The 24,232-nt window shown below is 37.0% G+C and overlaps 3 protein-coding genes across 3 annotated transcripts in view; 2 read left to right on the top strand and 1 right to left on the bottom strand.

The window, feature by feature from the left end:
- The window catches only part of C9H1orf146 (chromosome 9 C1orf146 homolog), a 26,499-nt gene extending 4,608 nt beyond the window's left edge, over positions 1-21,891 (top strand). The window contains exons 3-7 of the mRNA XM_036387492.2: positions 13,865-13,975; positions 16,189-16,282; positions 17,368-17,536; positions 20,620-20,698; positions 21,151-21,891. Of these exons, the coding sequence (XP_036243385.1) occupies positions 13,907-13,975; positions 16,189-16,282; positions 17,368-17,536; positions 20,620-20,698; positions 21,151-21,270 (531 nt within the window). The 5' untranslated portion in view covers positions 13,865-13,906 and the 3' untranslated portion in view covers positions 21,271-21,891. The remainder of the gene's footprint in view (positions 1-13,864; positions 13,976-16,188; positions 16,283-17,367; positions 17,537-20,619; positions 20,699-21,150) is intronic.
- On the top strand, positions 2,080-11,751 carry LOC129046759 (BTB/POZ domain-containing protein 8-like). The gene is made up of 2 exons (XM_054515716.1): positions 2,080-2,437; positions 3,782-11,751. The coding sequence occupies exons 1-2, from the start codon at positions 2,197-2,199 to the stop codon at positions 4,249-4,251; spliced, it is 711 nt and encodes a 236-aa protein (XP_054371691.1). The 5' UTR covers positions 2,080-2,196; the 3' UTR covers positions 4,252-11,751.
- Positions 21,267-24,232, bottom strand: part of GLMN (glomulin, FKBP associated protein) — an 18,105-nt gene continuing 15,139 nt past the window's right edge. Inside the window, exons 18-20 of the mRNA XM_036387490.1 lie at positions 24,005-24,128; positions 22,538-22,620; positions 21,267-22,409 (exon numbers count right to left, since the gene is read on the bottom strand). Coding sequence (XP_036243383.1) covers positions 22,302-22,409; positions 22,538-22,620; positions 24,005-24,128 — 315 coding nt within the window. The 3' untranslated portion in view covers positions 21,267-22,301. The remainder of the gene's footprint in view (positions 22,410-22,537; positions 22,621-24,004; positions 24,129-24,232) is intronic.

The following is a 24,232-nucleotide window of genomic DNA, read 5'->3' as shown; positions in this document are numbered from 1 at the left end:
ATTACATTTAAAGTTGAGTAACTTGTTTCTTAACATAAACAAACATTAACATAGAATTGGTGAATATACTGTGACTGGCACATACAACCTTTATAGTCTTTTTTACTGTTTGTTAGGACCTCAGGGGGAATCACCAAATTCACTGAAATCAGGAACATCTCCAAAACATAATGAAGAAAAAAATTTGTTACAAAACCTAGTTCAGACAACACTCCCAGAAAAGCATCCTTCAGCTAAGAAGAAGAGTATTAAACAATCACAAACACCTGTAACAAAAGCCACTTCAAAAATAATACCCAAGACTCTGGCTCCATCAAAGAATACTGAGATTACAAATAGTAAAGACACGAAACAGAAACCAGCTGTATTAAAATCTCAGTCCTCTGCCCAAAAGCACTCAAGGAGTGATTCTCCTGTTGTCCAGAAGAATGTGCACACCTCTGAGCACAGAGGTTCAGGACAGAAACTTCAGAAAAACACAACTGATGCTGTGGCAGGTCAGCTTCATGACAATAATGAATGCTATTCTGCAAATGAATCTTTAAAACCTGCCACAGAAAATAGCAGTGACAATAAATTGCTGGAGTCCTGTCAATCCAATAAACAAAAATTACCAGATTCTTCTGAAACTGCACAATACAAAATACAATCTGAATCTTCTCCTCAAATTGCAGAAGAAACTGTTTATAAACTGAATGTTTCAATACAAAATGACATAGAAACTAGACAACTCTGTGGCGATCAGACTGGAATTAGAAAGACTGAAGATCCAGACAAAGATGACAATACAGCTGAATTTCACTGTCATGCACAGTCTTCCAATGATGGATATTCAGACTTTTCCAAGGAAACCGATCAAAAGGCTATTGTTTTAGAACTGGTGAAAGATTCAAAAGCAGCAAAAGTCTGTAATGAACAGAGTGATAAAATAAACTCTGAAACAGGTCATAACTATGGTGAAAGTGCTTTGTCAAGCTTTTCCCAAGTAACCAATAAAGAGGATGAGGTATCATCTCAGATCCATGTGGAAGGATTTCTTACAGTTGATGAACTGTGTGATACATCAACCTTGACTGAATATAAATCAGTTACAACAGATTTAGACGATGCTTCAGAATGTTCCACAGAACAAATAACAGAAAAATATTCACCTAATTACACAGAGCTTATAGAGCATATGGAAATGCCAGAAAACCATGAAAATGCAGAAATTCCCTTTGTGGACCATTGGAGTGCTGGTGCTGTAGATCCAAAAGAGAGCCCTGAATCAGATACTGGCAGTGCAACCACATCCTCTGATGATATAAAACCAAGATCAGAAGATTATGATGCCGGAGGCTCTCAGGATGATGAGGGATCCAATGAAAGAGGGATTTCTAAATGCAGCACTATGTTATGTCATGATTTTCTTGGAAGAAGTAGCAGTGACACAAGTACACCTGAGGAATTAAAAATTTATGACAGCAGCCTAAGAATAGAAGTGAAAATGAAAAAAGAGGGTTCTGATCTCTTTCGTGTTAATTCAACAAGTGATGATGAAATACCAAGAAAAATTTGGTCCCATCAAGAGAGTTCACGGACCACAACTAGAGAAAGCAAAAGTTCTACTTTTGTTAATGCTCAGTTTACTCAGGAAGCAGACCAAGTTTCTTCTTCTGCCGATGAAACAGAAGATGACAGATCTGAAGCAGAGAATGTTGCAGAAAACTTTCCCCCATCAAATGTTCCTACTCAACAGTTCAAAGGAATTGATAATTTAGCTTTTGAGGATGCAACAGAAAATGATACTGCAAGTCAGGAGTTTTCTAAAACTAAAAATTTCAAGCGATCTGTTTTACTTTCAGTAGATGAATGTGAAGAATTGGGAGCCGACGATAAAGCGGAAACTCACACTTCACGTCAGCACTCAATAGAGTCTCTTACTCCTTCAGAAGTATTTGACAATGTTTCTCAAGAGCACCATGGAACTGGATTTTATTCAAGATACTCATTGGAAACTGAAGAGGGATTCCTGGATAGAAAACAGCAAAAGGATAGAGACAATAGATTGGATAAAAGTGGAAGTTCTGTCCTGCATCTTCAGGGTACTGAAATCCCAGGAAAGGAGAATCAAGGTGCTTCAATGACTGAACAAAACTGCCCAGAGAAAGTATATTCAGCAGGAAGTCACATCCAGGAGAAAACCAGCAAGTAAATATGAAGAATGAGGTGGCTACTGAATTTCACCAGTGCAATAAGTACTCAGACAATGATGCAAAATCTCAAGAAAGACCATGTCATCTGGATCTTCAGCAGAGAGAAACTAATTCTGATGTGCAAAAGAGCAGCTCTGCAAAACCTGTAGAAGCCAGTAAGAATCAGGTGCTGACTCAGGAAAGTCAAGTGAGAGACAGTCAACCAGCAGCTACTGAATGCGATAATACTGATTTACTTCCAGGTAATGTACAGAAATAGAAACATTCAGTCATTCAAAACCAAATTAATAGGGGAAGCTTTGGCAATTTGTCTGGGATTGAATCCTGAACTGAAGTAATTTTGGCTGAAACAGTATTAAATATTTTTAAGTATTTCACCTGGGTAGAGAATGCTTGTCTGTTTGAAATATCCGTCAATACCCTGCTGTTCAATGAGAAACTTGACTACAAGAAAAGAGATTTCCTGTAATGCTAAAAGAAAGATTGGATGCAGTTGTCTGTACTTCAGTTATTTTTGATCCAATCTAACATTGACAGCATCAGCTTTTGATGGAATCTTAGTATTTGTTTTGTCTGCTTGACAACATATAGTATGTCTGAATGGGATGTGCAATAACTAAAGTAATAACCTTAACTAAAGCGCACTGAACTGTTTACCTGAACAGCTATATGCATTATTGTTGTAATTTATTTATTTATATATTATATACAAATTTGGATCATTCTCCCACTGAATATAACTGAATATTTGCCATATACACCAGTGGGAGTAGGTTTGAACTCTGCTTTAGAGCTTATGAGATGTCTAAAATTCTAAATTTTACCAGTAAAAGCTTATTTCCTAAAGAGAGATTATACTTAGAACTGATGCTTATATACAAAAAAAGTTCTAACTTGTTTCATGTAGCTAGATGAATACTTGTCTAGTTTTGTGTTTTGTCTTCTTTATATCAATAATTCAGTCTGTTTATCCCATCAAAAATATGCAATAGTGTTGATTAAAACTATTGTGTATTAGAGAGTAATGAAACACTGATGATGATCTATGTTCAGCCAGACCACAGAACAAGAAGACATTAAAAGTTGTACTATTTTTTTTTAAGTTTGCTTGCCCTTGCCTGCAGCTGCCCTTGCATGTGCAGTGTAGAAATAAGCCTGTGGATAAACAATTTTGGTTTTAATTCTCTTCTAAGCTGACATAGCTTAAGTTACCATTCAATAATCATTCTCTATTAATTCCTTCTTATGCACCTCCTGGTCTAAATTTAATTTATGTAGTAAATGAGAAATTTCATGTGCATTAAGTGTATATTTACATTGTCATTTTCTGTATCAGAAACATAATTATGGAGGTTATTGTTAATTACCAGTGGTGATTGCTGCTTTAACTTAATTTATAAATCATACTTTGTTTTTATATAGGTAATAAATGCCTCAAATTTTGTCAATTTTGTATAACCCTCCATTCCCCCTTTTTTAACCTGATTGGATTGTCCTTCCTGAATGAATTAAATTTTGCTCTACACAGCCCTGAGGGGAGGATCATCTACAATTTTTACATTGTACAGTATTGTGAATTATTTCAGGAGACATAGATGATTATGACACAATGGCACAAACCTGCATGTATGAACATCGGCCTTCAAAAACCCTTTCTCCAATATATGAGATGGATGTTGGAGAAGCAATTGAGCAGAGGATGGATTCAGAAACAGCAGATCTAGAGATGGATTTTGAAGATCAACAGTTTGCAGAACAGGACTGGACTCTACTCAGGCAATTGCTATCTGAGCAGGACTCACATATAGATTTCAAAAACTCTGTTCCTGAAGACCTTAACTTAGCACAATGTCTTATCAATCAGACACTGTTTCTGGCACGAGATGGCTCCAATCCTCAGGGTACCTCCCAGGTTGACACATTCAGCAGGTGGACTGAGCTCATGTCTCCACTTGACGACTCCTCAGCAAGCATTACAGTGGCGAGCTTTTCATCTGAAGACTGCTCGTCCCCTCAAGGGGAATGGACAATTCTTGAACTGGAAACCCATCATTAAGGTTTCAGCTGTTTGCAACTGAACTCCAACCCATTCCCCAAATCTATTTTTGATGAGTTGTTTCCATACCTTAATGAAATACTGCATCAGTCAAGAACGAGCAATTCTTGATACTGAGGCAATCTTTCTGATAAAATGAGGTAAATATGTTAACTTATCATCTAGATTTAATCACAAGTACAATAATTTTTCAAGACTTAAATGTATGCCTTTTCTAAAAATGAACTTGAGCATGTATTTTCTAGAATTGTTAGAAAAACTAGATAACATAAAGGAAAAGTCTGGGTTTCTGCCCTCCCTTTTATCTTCTTTTTTGACATTTAATGTTCTCATTGCTCAAAAATTTAAAGATGAATGCACTATAGTAGACCTATTCCTCTCCTTCTCCCCCCCAATATGGTGACTTCATTTTACAACAATAAAGATTCAGAATGGTTGTGTCAAAAGGTGATGTGTGCCAACACTACTTTAAATGACAGCAAAACATACTTATATTCAAAGAAAACATTTCAATCTGAATCTGCCTTGGACCTTGTTAATATGAGCAGCTTGTTTCATCTGTTTCTTCCAGATTTGATTTTTGTATTTTGGTTTATTTTGTTTAGAAGTTTCCAATAAATTTTTTTAATTGCCTTTTCTTCAAATCTAAGACTTCACAGGGTCTGTGCTGTACGAAGACCACTGCTTCTTTCATGAAAACGCACATATTTAAGTAAACATTTTAAATGGCATAGTGCATGAATTCAAAGGAGTGGGTAGAATGTTGCTCCTGCTCTAAGAAACAGCATGTCTGATGTCTCCAAAAGTGCATCGGAATCTGAAGTTGTGGTCAGTGTTACGTCTGAAGTCCGATGTTAACTAGAATTACCTTCAGGCATTAATTAATTACACTTGCACGTTCTCATGCTGAAGTATAGCAAGATTCTCAGGAATTTGGTTTTGTGTGTTTGCATAGATGCCACATTTTTGGAGTAATAGGATTATTGCGTCTTCATTATTATCTCTAGTGTAGCTTTTATAAATTGAGACTAAATGTCACAGTAACTCAGAGTGAAATAGGATATACAGATAATTCTGCTGCTTTTGGCTCTTTGGGTGTGGATAGGACTGATTATTGTCTTTTCTGATTGACAGGGGAGGAAGGAGTGAGAAACTTCTTGTAATTCTTCCCTAGTCAGAACTCCTGAAACATACAGGGTTTTTTTCCCCTGCAAAGGTTGGACCCCCTTAAGATATCTGCATTATGGAAACAGTAGTGCTTGTTTTTCACTCAACTTAAAATCTCAAAAGGAAGTATTCTACCTCCTCTTAGTCATTAACAGAAGTGCCTTCAGGAGTGAGTGCCATACAGGAGTAAAAGGCTAACTAACATGCTATTCTGGTTGAAACTGCAGAAGTACACGGCTTAAGCTGACTGTAACCACTAATGACACAGTCAGTTCTGCAAGCTTTTGCACAATTCCAGCAGCGCACCTTAACTTGACAAACTTCATTTCTTTTGGTTCATAGTCAGAAACTCAGTTCTGTGGAAATATGAACTTGCCCTAGTGTATGATTAAAGAAGTTTTGACTCTGGATTTGACAGAATAAAGATCTTTGAGGCAAAAAAAATTATCTAGCAAGGCACTTTGTTGAATTTCTGATACATATGTAAAAGTAATGTTTTATTCTCAAAATGAATGGAGGAAGAAATTTATCTTGTTCTTTAATATCAAGGTAAGGGAAAAAAAGGAAAACCTTCCTTTCTCTTTATGTCAGTGGAAGATTCTAAACTTATGGAAGGAAGATGTTCAGTCTCAACCAAAAATCTTTCATCTGCCCTTTTAACAGCAGGATAAATAATCTGAGATATTGTAATTCAAAATATTATAAATATAATACTCTGTATTTAACCCAGTCTTCATATTGAGGGAGTTAGAACCACCTTTAGAAGTGCAAAACATCAAGAAAACCTATTTTTCACGTTTACAAGGTACAGCAGTAGGTGATGATCTTTTGGGTAAAACAGAGAACTATAGTCCTGGCCATAGTAAAAGATGAAGCTCAAGAGAAGCTCTTACAGAAGGCCAAGGAATAGTGGTTTTTAATGTCTGTGTAAAGCACTAAAGTAAAAGTTGTCTACCAAAAAGTTTAATCAGCTTTAAAATCCTGACGATATTCTGACAGTGGGCATTCTCATGTTAAACAAGATGAAGTGATGGAAAGGAAAAGTGACAGAAAGTGAAAGAAGGGATTCTTTTGTTTATTTTTTGCTTTGCCCATATTTTTAACTTCTTACTGAATTGATAAAGTGACACTGAAAATTGACACAAAATTTCAAGTGTATTGTATGAAATACAATCACATACAGGACTTTTTTAATTGTGGTTTTTGTCTTTGCATTTACTTTTTTTATTTGCTAATTTACTTTAAATTAGCTTCTCTCTTCAAGTCCCCAGTGCTGTTGTTGCAATTCCTTGAGCAGTTTTGCAGCAGCCCGCTGATTAGGATATGGTATTGTTCAGTTGGTACAGAGGCAGCCATAGAATTCAGCTTCCCACAGGCAGATAGTGTCTGTAGGAGTAGCAGGAATAGAAAGTGGTATTGTTTTTAATTTGCGTTACTAGAGCGCCTGTGAGGCTTAATCAGACCAGCATCCCACTGGCTAGACATTGTACAAACAAAGAGCAAAAACAAAGACTGCCCACAGAGTGGTTAGAATCCAAGATAAGACAAAAGACAAAAAAAAATGCACATGAATGGAAAAGTAAAATGAGAGTGTCAATATTTGTCTAGCTGATTAGCAATGGTTTCAGCACATCATCAGTTTAAATAGTCATTTTTTCTCCTGTATGCATTACGAGAAGGGGAAACTTTAGGGTGAGATTTGAAGGCTGGATAACAAGGGAGGTGGAAGAATGTATAATCCTGACCAGCCTTATGTGCTGCCTAAACTGTTTGACCCTGACCTCTTTCAAGGGAATGTTTCAAGCTTTAAAGCAGGTGTATGTAGCTATTTGTTTAATAGTATCAGTCACCTGAGTTTTCTGGAGTCCTCATACCTCCTGGCAGTGATTTTATCACTGTATTCACCTCTTCTCTAAAACAGCAGAGAATGGATAAAGGTTTCTTTGAAAACTTGATAGAGAAACAGAGGTGGTGCCATGTGCTCCAAGTGAATAGTGATTATGAGGTCCTGAAAGACCTCTAAAGCAAAGACAAGGTAGATAGATACCTCTGAGCAAACAGTGAAGGGCTGTCAGTGAGGAAACTAAAAAGATGGCACAGTCAGAATACTCCCCTTGCAGTAGTATTTGGAATAAGAGCAGTGAAATTGCTTTGTCAAAGCCTGAGAAGACCAGGCTGCAGTTAACAGGTGCAAGTGACAGCTTACCTGAGATAGTTCTGTGAATGGGCAGAGATGGCTGTATCCTACAGAGAGCAACACATATTTAGTAAACTATCAGTGAAATTTAAAGGAGAGGACCAGGCAATCAGTCTCAGATAATGACCCTGATTTGGCCTACCTTGAATGACATGTCATGAAAATGAAAAATAAGGAAAGAGGTTTTGTATGTATATTCAGTATAAGTTTAAAAGTCTAAGTTTAAAAGAATACTAGACCTCCAAAAGTGGTACCTGTAGGCATAATTACTTTTTTTTCACTTGGAAAGTTAGAGTCTAATCTGGACTGGAGAAGCAGCTCTGCAGGGTTTTTACATACAGATAATAGCTAATATTGTATTTGTGGAGTAAGTCACCAACAGACATAGTGCAGACAGAAAAGGGAAGGCCAGGCTGCTTGGAACTGTACAGGAAAGGCGGGGGGGGGAGTTCTTCCAAATAACCTATTAAAAAAAAAAACTTAGGGAAGCAGAGGAAATGAAAAGACGGAGGCAGGAGTCAAATGAGGATGAGAGCATTTGAGGAAAACTGCACCACTGGCTTCACTGAACATAGCCCACAAGGCAGATGAGTATAAAATGCCAGTTTTGAGGTTGATTAGGAAAGTGTTCCAAGGGGCTATGGTCAAAATGAGAAATTGGCCTACAGAGTCAAAGGCAACAAACAGCAGCTTGGTAGAGCCTGACAGAACTGCAGGAAGGGAACAGAGCCTAACCACTAAGAGAGAAACAACAGTTAGAAGAGCAGCCCAGTTAATAATATATTTTGGTTTGCTTCTTCAATGCATGAGATTGTACCATGTTTATGTAGTGCAGCAAAAGAAATGCAGAGGCTGAGACATACAGAGAAGATCAGAAGAGATAAGTAAGCATGAAATGAGATCAGCAGGCAGTCTGGACTGCTACAAGTGATCAGATAAGTGCATTAAAAACCCAGACATCTGCTTTTGTGGTATAGGGGTAATGGAAAGGACACTTCATAAATTCTTAAGTTTTTCCCTTAGAAAAGCTTCCTCCAGAATCAAAGAATTACAGAAAAATCATAGCAATACAGGAAAACATAGGCTTGAACTGACCTCTAAAGGTCTGTAGTCCAATCTCCTACTAAAAGCACGGGTAACTTAGATGGGGTAAGTTAGCACGGGTAAGTTAGATGGGGTTCTTAGGGCCTCATCAACATCCATAGCATATAAAATGGTAATGAAGTCAGCAGGCAGAAACAAAATGCTCATGGGAAACAGATATTTGAGATTAAACTATTCTCATTATAATAAAACTACTTTGTGTGTCATTGGAAAATATTAATAAGTGAGTACAAGAAATATAGCTAGCTTGCAATATTTTCAAGTTCTGGATGATATGTGACTGAACTGTACATGTTTAATAATCTTCTAACATACTTTTTAAGGTTTTTAATTATTTCAAAATTGTACTCAAGTTTTGAGATGGCAAATTTTATTATTATTTTGGAAGAACTAGGGACTAGAGAACTTCCTATGTTTCTCCCAAAGACTGTCCCTAGGAAGTGTTCCCCTAGCATTGTCTATCAGTTTGTTTCAGGGAATATGATTTAAAAAAAAAAAAAAAATCACATACCTGTTGTAGGTGCATACTGTAGGAGACTATTTTATATATATTTCAATATACATTATTGCCATCTGGAAAATAGTAAGTAGCATGCTAATTCTACTTTGCTCCAGAAAACCTAAACCTTTGCATGAAGGAATTAAGAACTGCTCTTATGTTATTCATCTGTTGCTGAGAACCAAGATATTTAGGAATTCATTATTTTGCTTTCACTAGTGTCAAAAAAACCCTCTTGTTGACCTCAGCTGAATGAGGCTCAGGACCTGTCTATAATCATGCATGTACTAGAAATGCTATTTTTCCAATATATATATTTCGTAGTTTTCTAGTTTTATTCTACTAATAACATTGTACAATTCTAGGTATGACAAATTACAGCTAGAAAGACTTCAATTTAGGAGTCATAATTGTATGCATTCTGTTAATATTTCATGACTGGGGTGATTTAACATTTTTACATTGATGGATGACACTCTTGCCAGGACTACATAGGAACTGAGGACAAAAGATAAAATGAGAAGCATTGCAGCTTTATTACAACAGATGATTCTCTGGAAATGGGCTTTTAGATCTGAAATCAAATATAATTAGAAGCTTTCATCTCTTGCAGAAAATCCATACTGATTTTCATCTTTCTCTCTTGAACAAAAGCTGTATCCAATTTTTTTTAAATAAGCTTTAATGTTCAACTTTGGAAAAATGACAGCTCAAATGTCTTCTTTAGCTAATTTAAAACTTTACTTCTTCCCATTGACAACTACTGTGTCTTTAAAGAAGCTAATCCTGTAACAGGGAAAAGTGATTTATCTAAGAACTGGATATCAGCTGGGGAAAAATACTGAGTTTGGTCATTTTTTTACAAATTTGTTTTTTTTCTATTTGATAACTAAAACCAGTAGAAGCTCTTCAGAGCAGGCATGCACACACACCTGTTTCTTGCATTTGACCTTCCTTTCATACTTCTCTTTGCAATCTGCACTCCATTAAGCCACAGTTCTGCAAACACAGAAGTGAATCCACAGCCACATCTGCAGACTGGCTTTCAGCTTAACATTCTCCCTCTCAGAGAGGGTAATGGAGCTGACACTGGGGGCAGGCACTGTGCACACTTGTGGTTTTATACAGTACTCAACTTAATGAGGTTCTAATCCTGATGAACCATCTAGATGCAGTTAAAGTATGAAATAATTAATAATGGAATTCCATTAAATTCCTTCCCTGTTCTCCTTAAATGATTGCTCAGAAGATTGTCCAGTTAGAGAAATCAAAGTCCTAAGAACCTAACTTTTTACATTACATGCAACATAAGTTCTTTCTCTATTGCACTGTAAAATATGAATACATGTCTTCAATAACTCAAACCTCAATATCTGGAGGGGCTGACTGTAAGTCAGTAACTAGATACATTTATCAAGGACACTGATGGTCAAAATAGGGTTTGTACACTTAGAGATCATGACTGTTAACTGGACTAGAGAGTGTATTCTGGTGAACCTGAACACAGATTCACATGCACAAATTTGGGACTCAGCCCAATTACCCAGGTAGTCCATCGTACTTTGTATTTATGCACTCAATGACAGTGACTACTCTTTCTGAGCTCCCACCTAAGTCAGTGTGAGTGCTATCAGATGCACATTTATGAAGATCACATTATTTATGTGTCTAGACAGAGAGACTAGTTGCTGGAGTAAAAATTTTGGCCCATGTACCTTAAATATATAAAACATTTTTGAGACTGATCTCACCAACTTACTTTAACCTACAATATCCTCACCTATGCAATCCTTAATGTAGGAATTCTTGCAATTTTCTTACAGTTGTCCTTAATGAAGTAATTTTCATTCTTCACTTTTTTTTTAATAACCATTTTTCAAGTGTGGCATGACATTCTGCCAGTAGAGTTCTATCAGTGTGCTTAATTAAGATCAGTACAGATAGGACAAACTCTGTGTACATGCCAGATTCAGTGTAGGTAGTGTAAAAGTTTTTTGTGACTTTCATAAAATGAGTTAATATCCACAAACAAGAAATCCACCTATAAATCAAACTTCCTGCCTATAACAAAATCTCCTCCTGTATCTGTAGAGAAAAAAACCCTTCAATCTCTATTTTCTGGATTACCATGTAACCAAGATTATCATGTATCTGGATTATCATGTAACCAAGATTAATCCAATATATGTGTAATGGGATGCATATGAAGAAAGGTTTGAGTCACTACCTGTAGTCCATGGCTTTATGGTCCTGGAATATTTTGACCATTCAATCCTGTGGAGGGAGGGGAGGGTGTTAAGCTCTCAAACCAAATGCTTGCATGATTCCCACCTGCTTGCTTTCCACACCTAGATAACAAGCTGGGGTCTAAGTAATCCTATTTTTAAATGAATTTTTGTCAACATAGTGTTCTGTTTAAAGAATATGTGTATGGTTGCATAGTCCCACAACCCTTCTTCCTCATGCTACATACTCAAGGTTCTTAGTTGATTTCTGTATGACAGAAAATAATAAATCCTATGTGTAAGTTAAATGCTGAGTCACTGTATTTCATTCAACTTGTGGAATGCTGACATGAATTTTTATTTGTGCTCTGTAAATGCAAAAAAAATTTACTTTCCTTTTCCATCTTTAGTGGACCTTCACTTGTTTTTCTCCTTTAAAGGAAAATACTGATTTTTCTTTGACTGTGTCATCAGAGAACAGGACAGTTGATATGTGTGTGAAGATAGACAATCAGATTTCATATAAAAATACATAGAGGAAGATACCTATGTAACAGTCCCACAAAATCAAACAATGGAGCTGATGTATAACATACAGGATATGGGCCAGGAGAACATAGAGAAACACTAATTTGATTCTAGATGTTGCCTTGTCATAAATTAGTTATTCATTCAAATGCTTATGCCATTATCTTCATCGTAGGGGAGTTCTAATCACAAGATCTTTCTATTCTTGCCTAAGTGGGGTCCTGTACTCTGCTTCCAGGAAATATTTGATATGCTGCCAGACTCAGCCCTGTTCTTTCTCTCTCCTGCAACTTCACCTTTATGTGAAATGCACCTTGTAGGTTTGTGGGAAAGAAATGCTTCTGAGATTTAAAGCTAAGACTAGCCAAATGTCAGAAATGGTCCAGAGGTAACAGTAAGTAGGAAAATAACTTCAGCTCATCAGATAGCTTTCCTCAGAAGTCCCTTCTGGGAAAGGAAACTTCTGTGGAGAAGAATGAAGAACACACAATTCAGAAAAATCTATTTTCTTTGAATCCGAGCTCTACTTAATTAGTGTTCTGACATTCAGGCTCAAAAAAAAAAAAAGAGAAAGCCAAGTTGTGAAATATTCAAATGGTCTTGCAGAACAAACTTCTATCAGAATTGTCCCTTGGGCAGAGTCCCAGGGGCTCAGCATGTCCCAAACGAGCATTAGGCCAGGGCAGCCCTCACACAGGAGGCAGTGCAGGGTCCAGGGTCCATTCTGCTGAGAACCTTCTGTCTCAGAACAAGCCCTATTTTTATTTCAAAAACCAGCTACTGTCAAATGTAAGTGACAAGCAGAAATACTTTCTGGTGTAAATATTTGCCAACTGTAATTAACATGCATAATTTACGTGAGTAAACATGTAACAACTGGAGGCAAAATACTGATAGGAAGCATTTTCTGTTAAGATTTGGGTTTTTCTCATTGTCCCACACTTACCCATCATTGTACTTTGGTGCTTCTCAAGTGATATTCTGAGTTTGGGGGTGTCCAACTTCATGCACAGTAAGCGACTACCAGGGAAAAAAGGTATCTATCAGGAGCCTAAATCCAGTATTTGTATTTCTTTATAATTACATTCTAAAAATACATAAATGAGGCTAGTTTCTTCTGTTTTAAAATGCTTTAAAAGTGATTAAAAAGAAAAAGTTTTTACTAAAATATCTGATTTTTGGTAAAAATACCAGTTTCAGAAGACAGTATGAGAAGCTAGACTTGTGCCTGGCTAAAGAGCAGAGCTGGGTACCAGTGCTTTTAATGGTTCAGCACCCCAGCTCTTCCTGACCATGTGGAAGTGTTATTTCCTCTTCCATGATTAAAAAAGAAACTTCAACACATTCAGTATTTCTTTTTCACTGAAAGTGGTGCTGTCTCTTGTAAGAAATCATGCCTGATTTAGTGCAATACAACAGTTTCTTGCTTTTGCATTTTTGTCCTGGGAAACTTCTATAGAAAATAACTTCTATAGAAAATAACTTGGCCTGTTCTTACCCACAAACAGCTGCAGAACTGGCCGCCCTTTAGGAGCAGTCCCCGGAGCCGCGGGCAGCTCCTGAGGGCTGCGCCGTGAGGCTGAGGTGTGAGGGCTGAGGCCGAGGCCTGAGGCGGGCCCCGCTGCCGGCTCCCGCTTCGCTTTGCCCCTCGCACAGGCGCCGCGGGGCTCCAGCGCTGCCCCAGGACAGGTTCGGGGTGGGGAAGGGCCAGGCTGAGGCTGGCATGGGGAGCAGCTGGCGCAAAGGCTGAGGGGAACCTCCCGGCCTCCTCCCGCTGCTGCCGGCGCTCCGCTGCTTTTTAATCAGCTCTTTAATGTGTCCCTGTGCTTCACACATCTCACCTCGTTAACTGGCGGGAAATATTTGTCGTCTCTCTTTTCTCAAACTTTTCAGAAGAGACACCTCACTGCAGAGCTATTAAACCACTGAAAGCAAATGACAGAAAGCTGTGGGCAGGAGCAGACAAGGTGGATAACGACGGTCATTATGAGCACGGCTCTGCAGGTAGGACAGCCCTTGTCAAGGCCAGCACCTGACTCACTAGGAAAGGTTGAAAGAATTTCCTATATTATGTATATGGAAATATTTTAATCAATGGCAATGAATACATTTTTTTCAGGATAAGCCAGATATTAGTCTGAAACTGCTTCTATTAGAATACTGGTTATTTTTGTGTGCAACTGTATTTTATCCTAGCTAGTTCCATATCTGTTTAGTATTCTTGCCACCTGCTATTCTGAGTTACACTGCTTTAGGATATTCTCCTGACTCATCATTTTTGCACTGCACTGATGCCGCTTTCAGTTTGCTCTATAAATAATTCCATCAGAAACGTTGCTGAATTTTTTCTGAATTTCTCCCTAAATATTTTATTTTTTCCTATGCAGTATCAAATAGGGGTAGACCATTACCCTGTAAGTACATAATTCAGTTTAAAATACTGAGTCTTACAGATATTAATATGTATTTTTTATCTGTTAACATCAGAAGCCTTGACTCTGTTCCCGAGTAAAGTGAAAGGGTATGTCAAGGAGCTGGTAATTAGCTTCTGCAGCTGAGGCCAATTTCATGCCAGCTGGAGAGAATTTAGAGGCAAGAGAGCTTTGATTCACAAGCAAGGATGTCTTATGCTAGCTTGGCTGACGAGGTTATCATCATCCCATCTCTGCTGTGTAAATGGCTGAACCATGTTGAAGTAATTCCTGAATCACCTCACTTTAAAGCCTATACTTACTTGCCTGCTCATTTTGGAGTTTACAGCCTGTAAACTGTGTGTGTTTGTGCCATAATATGGTGGGAGGTAATGGATGGCAGTGATTTCATCAGCTATACCAGCATAACTCACTCCTACCCCCAGCTCTACTCAAAACTACTGCTCTTAGTAAGGCCTCCTCATAAGCAAAGCAATGGAGGGAACTGAATACAAATCCAAGATGGCTTTTTGTTGCAGCCACAATACACAGAGTATCACCATACCATTTCAGAAAGCTTTAAAACAGAGCAACACCTTACCACATCAGAAGGCTTCAGGTCTCTGCCCATCCAGAGTAACATCACATTACTTCAGAAGGCTGCAGCCATCTGCCCTTCTTGTTCTTTGTCCCCACCTTTTATCCCCTCCTGTTGATGCACTGCACCTGTGTGCCCTCTGTTCCCTTTGGTGGTTGGTCAGTGCCCCTGGGCACTCCCTGGCTTATTGCTGTCAGTGCTGCTCACCTGCTTCTCACAGCTGTACCCATTAGGGATGAGACTCAGCCACAGCCCCAGTTACCACAAACTGTGCACCTACAGCTTTTCTGTATCAGTTTTGGTTATGAGCTATCATTTTCATATAGATGTTATTTATATTTGTACATTAAATAATTCAGCAGTGGCTCTGAAGCTGAGATTTTTTTGCAAAATGTAGCTAAACCTTACAAGCAGTTGCCACTGAGCGTACCCTTTCCAGACAATTGAAAGCGTGACATTTCTGGTTAATGTCTCCTTCAAGGTTCACTTGCAATCCAGATTTTCTGTTGTACTCTTCCACTAAATCATGGCACTTCCCTACGTAAGCAGGCTGGCTGTGTGTTGAATGGGGAGGTTAAAGAACATGGTATTAGCTAAAAAGTCTCAGTGATTTAACCTTTAATATATGTGTGTTCGTGCAGCTTCTGTGGAACATACTGCAGAAATGCTTTTTGCAGGCTGAAAAATACATCCAAACACATTCCATTCTGTAGATGATTATGCTGCACAGTGCAATGTTCTACTTTTCCTGTGTGGATTGCTTTCTGTCAAAAAACTTTAAAGAAAATCATGTTCCATACAAAATTTCTGAACGATTTTCCAGCTGAGATGCTGACATCTGTGAAAATAATGCAGCCTAATTAACCAGTCACAGAAACACGCTACTGTATGATCCTCACTTCTGCAAATCCTCTATTACCACATCTTACCAAAACAGACTGTAAAAAAAAAGATCTTTATGCATAATGCAAGAGTTTCCTAAGACAAACTGAACATACACATACATAATTATTATTCAGTGTTTGTAACTTCCAATCAAATACTTCAAAACTGATCATGTTTAACATTTTAGTACTTTTTTAATTTTTAGTGGAATAAGAAATACTTTTTGAACAACAGTGCCAAAGGGTGGTCCAGCTGATGCTTTAAGAATATTTCTAACTTGTTGATTGAAAACTTTTCAAAATAACCTTTTAAAATTTATTTAGGATCATGAAATTTCTACAGTTCTGCAGAGGCAACAACACCGAGTTCGATATTCAGAATCAGTGGAAACTGGATCTGTGATTTTTCCTCTTTCTGGTACACTACTTTAAAGTTCATGCTTTTAAATCATAAAATCCAAAGAAGTACAGAGTCAGGGCAGTCATTTAGTTGTGGGCTACACTAAACTGAATGAAATCTACCTTGTTGGGATGTTGTGCAGTAGTGGAAGGAGTTGGGCTATGAGTGTATGTAAATCAGAGGATGAAACAGATAATGCTGGAGATTAACCACTTTCATTGTAATTTTTTTTTTTTGGACATGTTATACAACAGCTACATGAGATTTGGTGAGCATCAGCTGAACTGTTCAGTAAATTTGTGTTATAACTGAGCAAACATGCTAAATGCCACAAGCATGTAAGCTGCCATCAAGATCTTTAGTATACATGGGTGTAAATGTAAGAGCCACTGGCTTTCAACTTCCAAGTTGATTTTGCACAGCTAGTAGTGGCAGAGGAGGCAAGAAAGGGATTATTTGAATGGATTTGATTAGGAAATCACTGAAATTGTAAACATGAAACAGCTGGTTTTCCTTTCTAGAACAGAAGATGTTCTAGACATGTAGATGAGATACTTCCATGTGCCTGAGCTCTAAGGACTAGCATACTTTTGTATGCTCAGGTGTTAACCCTCCTAAACTTCAGCCTTAACTTTCCCTTTCACAACAGCTTAAGTTGACAGATGCAAGTTCATTTTTCATGGTAGACTGTTTAGCTAACTTTTAAGATTTTACAGCTGTTTCTTTCATTTACAAACAGGACTTCCTGAGCTTTTCAGTCAGCCCTTGCATTTGCCCCAAATTCATTCCATTATAGCAGTTGCTTGTTCCTGAAGCATGTGCTCTCAAAGGCAGTCAGATGTGCCTACTTTGAGTAGATGGAATAGCTGGTGATTTTTAGATGTTATGGTAGAAAAATAACCTGAGATATTTGTAGTTTTATCTAAAAAAGAATAGTAATCACTGGCCAAATCTCCCTGTCAGAGATGTGGAAATTCCTTCATGTTCTGTTCCACTGTGTTTCAGACTACTGGTTGCTTTAAGAATTGTGCTTTCCAGTTTGTGGTGAGAACTTAAGCCCGTTACTGCCATGACCTGTACACTTACAGAAGTTTCCTCAATAGGCATTGCATTTATTCTGTCAGACACTCAAGACTTGCTCAGGACAGGGGAAGAAGAGTTTTCCAAAAGAATTCAGAAGTTCATAAACATCCATCGGAACAGCTTTTTGGTTTTGTCAGCTGCTCTTCATGGACCAGAAGAATGGAGTGTCATGTTCAGGATTCAGAGAAGGTATGATTTCAATCAAACTGAACTTTATCTTGCTAAGAAGACATGAAATAGCAGTCTTGTATTTGGAAATATTATTTTAGGAATAAATAGGACAAGAGGCAATGGACAGAAACTGATGCACAGGAAATTTCACCTGAACACGAGGAAGAACTTCTTCACTGTGAGGGTGACTGGGCACTGCAACAGATTGCCTACAGCAGTTGTAGAGGCTCCTTCACTGGAGATATTCCAGAACTATCTGGATGCAATCCTGTGCAGTGTGCTCTGGGATGACCCTGCTTGAGCAGGGAGGCTGGAGTTGACACGCTATAGTCCTTTCCAATCTTACCCTTTGTGAATTATTTCAGGAATACACCAATTTTATTTTACTAATTCACTGTAAAAAATTATTTAAAGCATTTGTTATTAATAGCAAATAAAAAGAATACCAAGTGAATCAATCTGACATATCACAGGTAACAAAAGAGGATGTTCCTCAAAACATAGCAAATAAGATTCCTTTCAATCATTTTAGGGCTATGTAGTATAACTATTTTAATTTTTTTTTTTCTAATTGGAAAATTAGACAATTTTCTTAGCTCTATAACCATATTTTCATGGTCATTTTCAAAACAGAGCAGGCAAGTTTACATCATGAGAAAAGGCTGTAGTGTAAAGTGCAGATTTTTTACCAACTTTTAAAATATTTGGAACAGCATCTGTTACACTGTGCGAGAACAATTAAATAATCAACGTTATTTTACACCAAAAGTATAAAACTATATTAAAATTGGTTTGTTTAAAACCTTTACCTCTGATTTCTAATGAAGTCTGAAAACTTGCGTATTTAGTACATACCAGCTGACAACAGTGACCAGATTGTGCTCCATGCTTGTAGTCAGAACTATTTTCTTGCAGGTACAGTAGCTCTAACTGCAGTTGGTTGTCACTCTTGGCCTCAGAGAAGTGACTATTCTAATGAAGTCTTTGATCTTTTCCTTCTTAAGTAACTAGCACCAGTTCCATTAAATCCTGGGCATACTGCCAAATGAATAAAGAGTGTATGAGATGAAATGTAAGAAATCTATTATCCGTTTGTGAAAATGTTGTAAATTTTCATGAGAGGTTTTAAAAGTTCAGGCACCATTCAGCAAGACCACGTTATTGAGGTGATGGCAATGCTAATTCTCCATCTACTTTGTGGTTATGAACGATGGGTTTTGTGCACATGCTGATGACTAAAATGCTAAAATGTGATGTTTTGGAACTGTATTCCATTTGGGAAGTCAGTAATTTTATTAAAATTAAATTTGTTTTTTCATTGCAAGCAATATCAAATTGATGTTGACAAAGGACAATTACATATATATATATATATATATATATATATATATATTTAAATGCATGTGCTTTTTTTATCACCTGGCAGCTTGAAGTTCTGCTACTGTTTGTAAATCACTGACTGAGCTTCTCCTGGGGGGGTTAAAACTTGTGCCATGTTCTTTGAAACTACAAACCACCTGCTGGATTTGTTAAAAAACAAAGTCCCGTAGTATTGTCAGGTTGTCTTCTATTACTGCTTCTTTCTGCTTATCTATGGTTTTGCTGCTGTTGGGGAAGGATTATTTTTTATTATTATTAACAAGAAAACTACAGGATTCTTGTTAACAACATGAACACTTTATGTAGAGTTGTGTATAGTAAGGAGGAAGTCGAGATAAGTAGTGTTTACCATCCCAGCTTAAATGAGCATTCCACAGAAAACCTTAGTACATTGGTATGGTAAGTTTAAATACTTTGGAGGAAAGGCAAGACATGTTCAAATGACCAGTATTCTGTCCATACAACACTAAATTTAGACCTCCTGCTATTGGAAGCAAAACTATTTCTAGAAACAGATTTTCATGGATCTAGGTAAGTACATGTAATTGTTTCTTTGCTGCACTTTCTTCATTCATGCTTTGTTTAGCCCATTCTAGTATGAGCAAAATTGCACCAATTTATTTCCCTAATCTCCAAATGTAAATCCACCCCTTGTTCGTATATCACATTTTTGCAAAACCCACCAGAGACCCGAGTGCCTATGCTTAGAGAAGGACAGTGCCTGTAACATTTATTTTTGCTAATTAGAAGCAAGGGCAGACAAGTTCAGCTGAGATACCTTAGCAGCAGGAGGTCCTAATGTGAAGGACTCCAAGTCATCAGCCAGACTGCAGGAAGAACAGGTGGCGGGCACAAGGGGAGGTCACAGGGGACTGTGCAACTGAGCAGCTGGGCACTTCATCTGCATTATTTAAATTCTTTTTGGTTATTTAAAATTCCTCATTCTTTGCTGTGAAGTCCCTCTCCTGTTTTAGCTCTACAACAGAAAACAGCAGCAAATGTAATTCATTGTTACGACACACTTAAGGTGCAATTCTTAGGGAGAGGCTCTGTGCTTGCCTAAGCTTTGATGTCTCTCCTCCATAATCTCACTGAATAACAACTCATGCTACTATTTTAAATCTTCAGATCCCCTTCTCAAAATGAATGCATATTAATAACACTATTTATAGAAAGAAATAATTTTAGGTTAAAGTATTGAGTGAACAAGTCTTTACATGAAAGTAGTGGAATTATCCCATTATCTTAATCGTGTCTGGAATACAGGTTGTTTCATTTATAGTACACTACAAAGATTTAGTTCAAATTCTGAAGTATTTTTAGCAGTGTTTTTAGATACTTTGCTGTGCTCTTCCACAGCCATAAAAACAACTCAAATATTTTTACTGCCAGTGAGCAATGCCTTCAGCAATAACACAGAAGAGGGGTTAGATCTCTGAATGTACACATGCTTAAGAAGTGCTGATTGATTGTTGAAGAGACCTAGATAAAGAAATGAGCCCTTCCAAATCCCACCTAAATAAGTGGTACAGAAATGGGACAGATGGCTTTACAAACAGCATGAATGCTGCACTTGCCTTTCAAAATAAAAGCAGCCTTCCCTGTAAGTAAAACTGCACACTAAAAAGCTGTTTACTTCATGTGGGAATGCTGTTTGAGTTTTATGGCATAACAAATTAAATATATATTCTAAAAGTAACCTTATTTATTTTGATGTGCAGATTCCTGGGCAGCAATTTACGTGTAATACCAGTTCATAATCCTGCTGAAACTGTTAAATTAATGCTAACTATGGCTAAGGTAAGTCCAGTTGCATACACTTAAAAATATTAGTGTGTTACTCAGGAAAAGCCAAGAACTATAAAATACTTGGTTTTCCTTAATGGAACTTCTTAGGTTATACTGACCACAATCCATTAATACACTAAGGTAGAACTGGTGCTCTGATGGATTAGCTGAGTCAATACAGTTAAAGGTAACTTAATAGCTCTTAATAGCATCTAAGAAAGGAAATCAGATATCTAAGAGCTTCTTTGGCTCCTATTTACCACTGTTAAGATGTCTTCACTTACTGTTAACTCCTGTTGAAATACTATCACCTCTGTGTACAGCATTCCTGAATACCTACTTGAGAACACAAAAATCAAATTTCACTGCTAAATAATTTTGCATTTCTACTATTGGAAAAATAAAATCTTGAATATTCTATTACCTAAAGTCACTTTGTTCTACTCATTTTTCTTTTCTCTAAGGTAACTTCCAAGCCACAAGCAGATGATACTCGTTGCAAAATAGAAATGACAAAAGCCCAAATAATAGAAAAAAGTCCAGTTTGGAAGATGCTTCAGGAGTACCAATCGCACCGTAATTAACTTAATATTTGGTTTTTTATTCATAAATAGAGTGGCTACATTTTAAACAAAATAGAGAATGTTCTTAAAAATATAGCTTCATTTCAAAATACTACATACAACATATGCATTTGGCATGAAAATTCATATTAAATAGCTATACAATGAAAAATAGCATACTTGATACCAAATGTGCTTTCTAGAGAGGGAAAAAAAGTGGTTTAGCTGCACAATAGGAAAGTCATCCTTATTTTTAACTTGGTTCTGACCTTAGAGGCTCATCTGTTTATTAATAATTCCCAAAAAAATTTACTGTATTTAAAAGAAAGCTGTACAATTAGAGATAAGGATGATTAAAACAATTCCAAAATACAGGTATCCCTAAAAACAACAGCTATATGTATGCAACCTTACACTGTTTTTTAAACATAAGTGTTATCTGTTATGTTACGAAGTTCTTGCATCTTATTTGGCCCAAGGTTGTTTTTCTTTAAACCTGGTTTCCTTTGCCACAGTGTTTGTACTATCTATACATAGTATATTCTATAGTGTTAGCTATCTGTACCTTACAGTCCTGGCTGCAAATAGAGAAGCTTGTTTGTCAACATGGAAATGTGCTAATAAAAATATCTTTTGCTTAAACAGGGCTTTTGAATTAGTGGTTCTTCAATCACTTGATAAAAATCTTAGTAATTCACAACACCAGCCAGCAACTATTACCCAACAAATTCTGAAAATTAAAAAAATAAATGCCTAGCCATACCTCCTTGCCACAGAGAGGAACACACCTGTTTGTTTTTTTTGGTTTCTAAACTTAAGAAAAAGCATCAAATTCTGAAGAGGAGTAAACAGACCATATCTGCAAATCACATGCAACAAGAGCAAAAGAAAATAAAAAACAGCAATGAGACTTCTGAAGAGCAGCATTTGCAATTCTTCTGGAGGCTGCTCTTAACTGCTCTTCTTTACAGGGCCGTAGCCTCCCCTGCAACTGAAGTCTCATAGTCCAAAGATCCTGTCAGGAGTATGTTAATCCAAACACTTCAGCTGCCTTAACTATTCTCATCCATTGCAGCTTTTGTTTTCACTTCAATAAGTTCTTCTACCCGAGCTAGAACACTTTCTATTAAGTCAAATGTGAAGAGAGCTGAGTGTAAAACCTGAAATGACAAGAAAGATGAGTGTTATTTTTATTAGGGTTTTTTTTACCCATTTAATATTTACTTTTGTCTCCACATTGAAAAAAAAGTCAGTACTTCTGAGTGACTGAAGGGAAGTGCAAACTCACTTGAAGCTGCATTCCAGTAGTCATGGCAGGCATCTTTTCCCCACTAACAGTTACAGAGCAAACTGTGTTAGAACTGTGTGCCTCTGTAGAAGAAAACATGAAGAAACCAACATGACCCTTAGAATTATAGGAATATTTAAAATATCGACATTTCATGACAGCAATTGTTAAGAACAGAAATCTAGGGACTGACAAAACACATGGCAGAGGGTGCTGAACCTTAAAAGGAAGACAGTTGGAGTTGGGTGATATCTTTACACTTTGTATAACACACATTCCTACATTACTGAACAGGCAAGATCTGCAACTGGAACTAATTTTATAGAGCTCACATGCTCTTCAAAAGGAAAAAAAATGTTATCTGGCCTGGTTTTGATACATTTTTAGTATTTCCACATCCAGGGAGATAGTAGGAGTTCTTTAGCTTGACTTAATGAATCCAGACATTAAATACTTATTTTATTAAGAAAAGGCTGCAGGCTTCTCTGTTTCAGACAGATTACTTGCAGCAGGCTAAACTACAAGGACAAGTCTGAAAAAGAAGGGAAAAACCTCTTACATTCAGACCACATATTTGAAATTCAGTGTAACGCTTACAAAGATTAAACACAAGGGAAGAAACCTAAACCATTTACTGTTACAATTTAGATGTTCTCTCCCAAACTCAAATTTCTTTATATTTTGTCAAAGGCTAGAGAACTGTAAGAGGGACTTAAGAAAAAGCTTCCTGATTAATTTTGAAGGATTCCCTTTAGCGAGATATCCACAGGTTGTCTTGAGGAAAAAAGTCCCCTTCTTTGCCTCATAAGTACATAGATTGCAATGGAAGAGGATAAGACTACAGGCAAAAAGCTGTATTGACATTTTTAGTAGCAGACACAAATTCCTTGGACTATCTTAATTATACTGGAGACCACAAGGAACAGAGGATGTGACATACAAAAAGATTGCCTAAAGCAGCTACAGCTCTTGTGCCCCATGCAATGTGCCTGCTTAACCCAGAGCAGAATCTGATTCTGTGTGTCAGATAAAAAAAAAAGTATTTTAAAAAATGAATGTAATGCTTCAGGCTTTAGAAAGCAACTGTGACTTATTTTTTCTCTTGTTAACCCTCCCACACCTGGTTTGAAACCTAAGGGTTATGTATTCAGAGAAACTTAGTTTCTCCTTCATAACATTAAAATCAAAAGTATAAATGCAGAACAAGTTCTGAAGGTCTTCATGTGACAGTTCTATCAGGTTTCCATAAGATTTACAAATGTGATGACAGGTAAGTTCAGATTTTTCTGACCAACTATGAAAATTTTTAATTCAGCAACTACTGAATTATTATTTGAAATTTGGAATAGTGGCAACAGTTAAAAAAAATTTGATCTATGCAGCATTCACCAGTTCCTCATTTCCAAAGGATTACCAAAGTTTCTAGATATGAACAACGCTAAGAACAAAAAACCAACAAAAACTGACCTTTTCTGTTTTCTTTCTTATTTTTAATTTCTGCTTCATAATGTGCTTTTGACATATTGAGTCCTACACGCAGTGGTTTTAAGAAATTCTGCTCTATCTTGCCAAGTGTGGTCCATACACCAGTCTAGTCAAACAGAACAGAGAAGGTTACACAACAGTTTCAATGAAGCATTGCAATACTAAGCTTTTGAGCACAAGTTTTTTGACTAGTCTTTATAACATATACTT

This window comes from Molothrus ater, chromosome 9, assembly GCF_012460135.2.
Source record: "Molothrus ater isolate BHLD 08-10-18 breed brown headed cowbird chromosome 9, BPBGC_Mater_1.1, whole genome shotgun sequence".
Taxonomy (NCBI): Eukaryota; Metazoa; Chordata; class Aves; order Passeriformes; family Icteridae; genus Molothrus; species Molothrus ater.
This window is presented reverse-complemented; position numbering and strand designations above follow the sequence as displayed.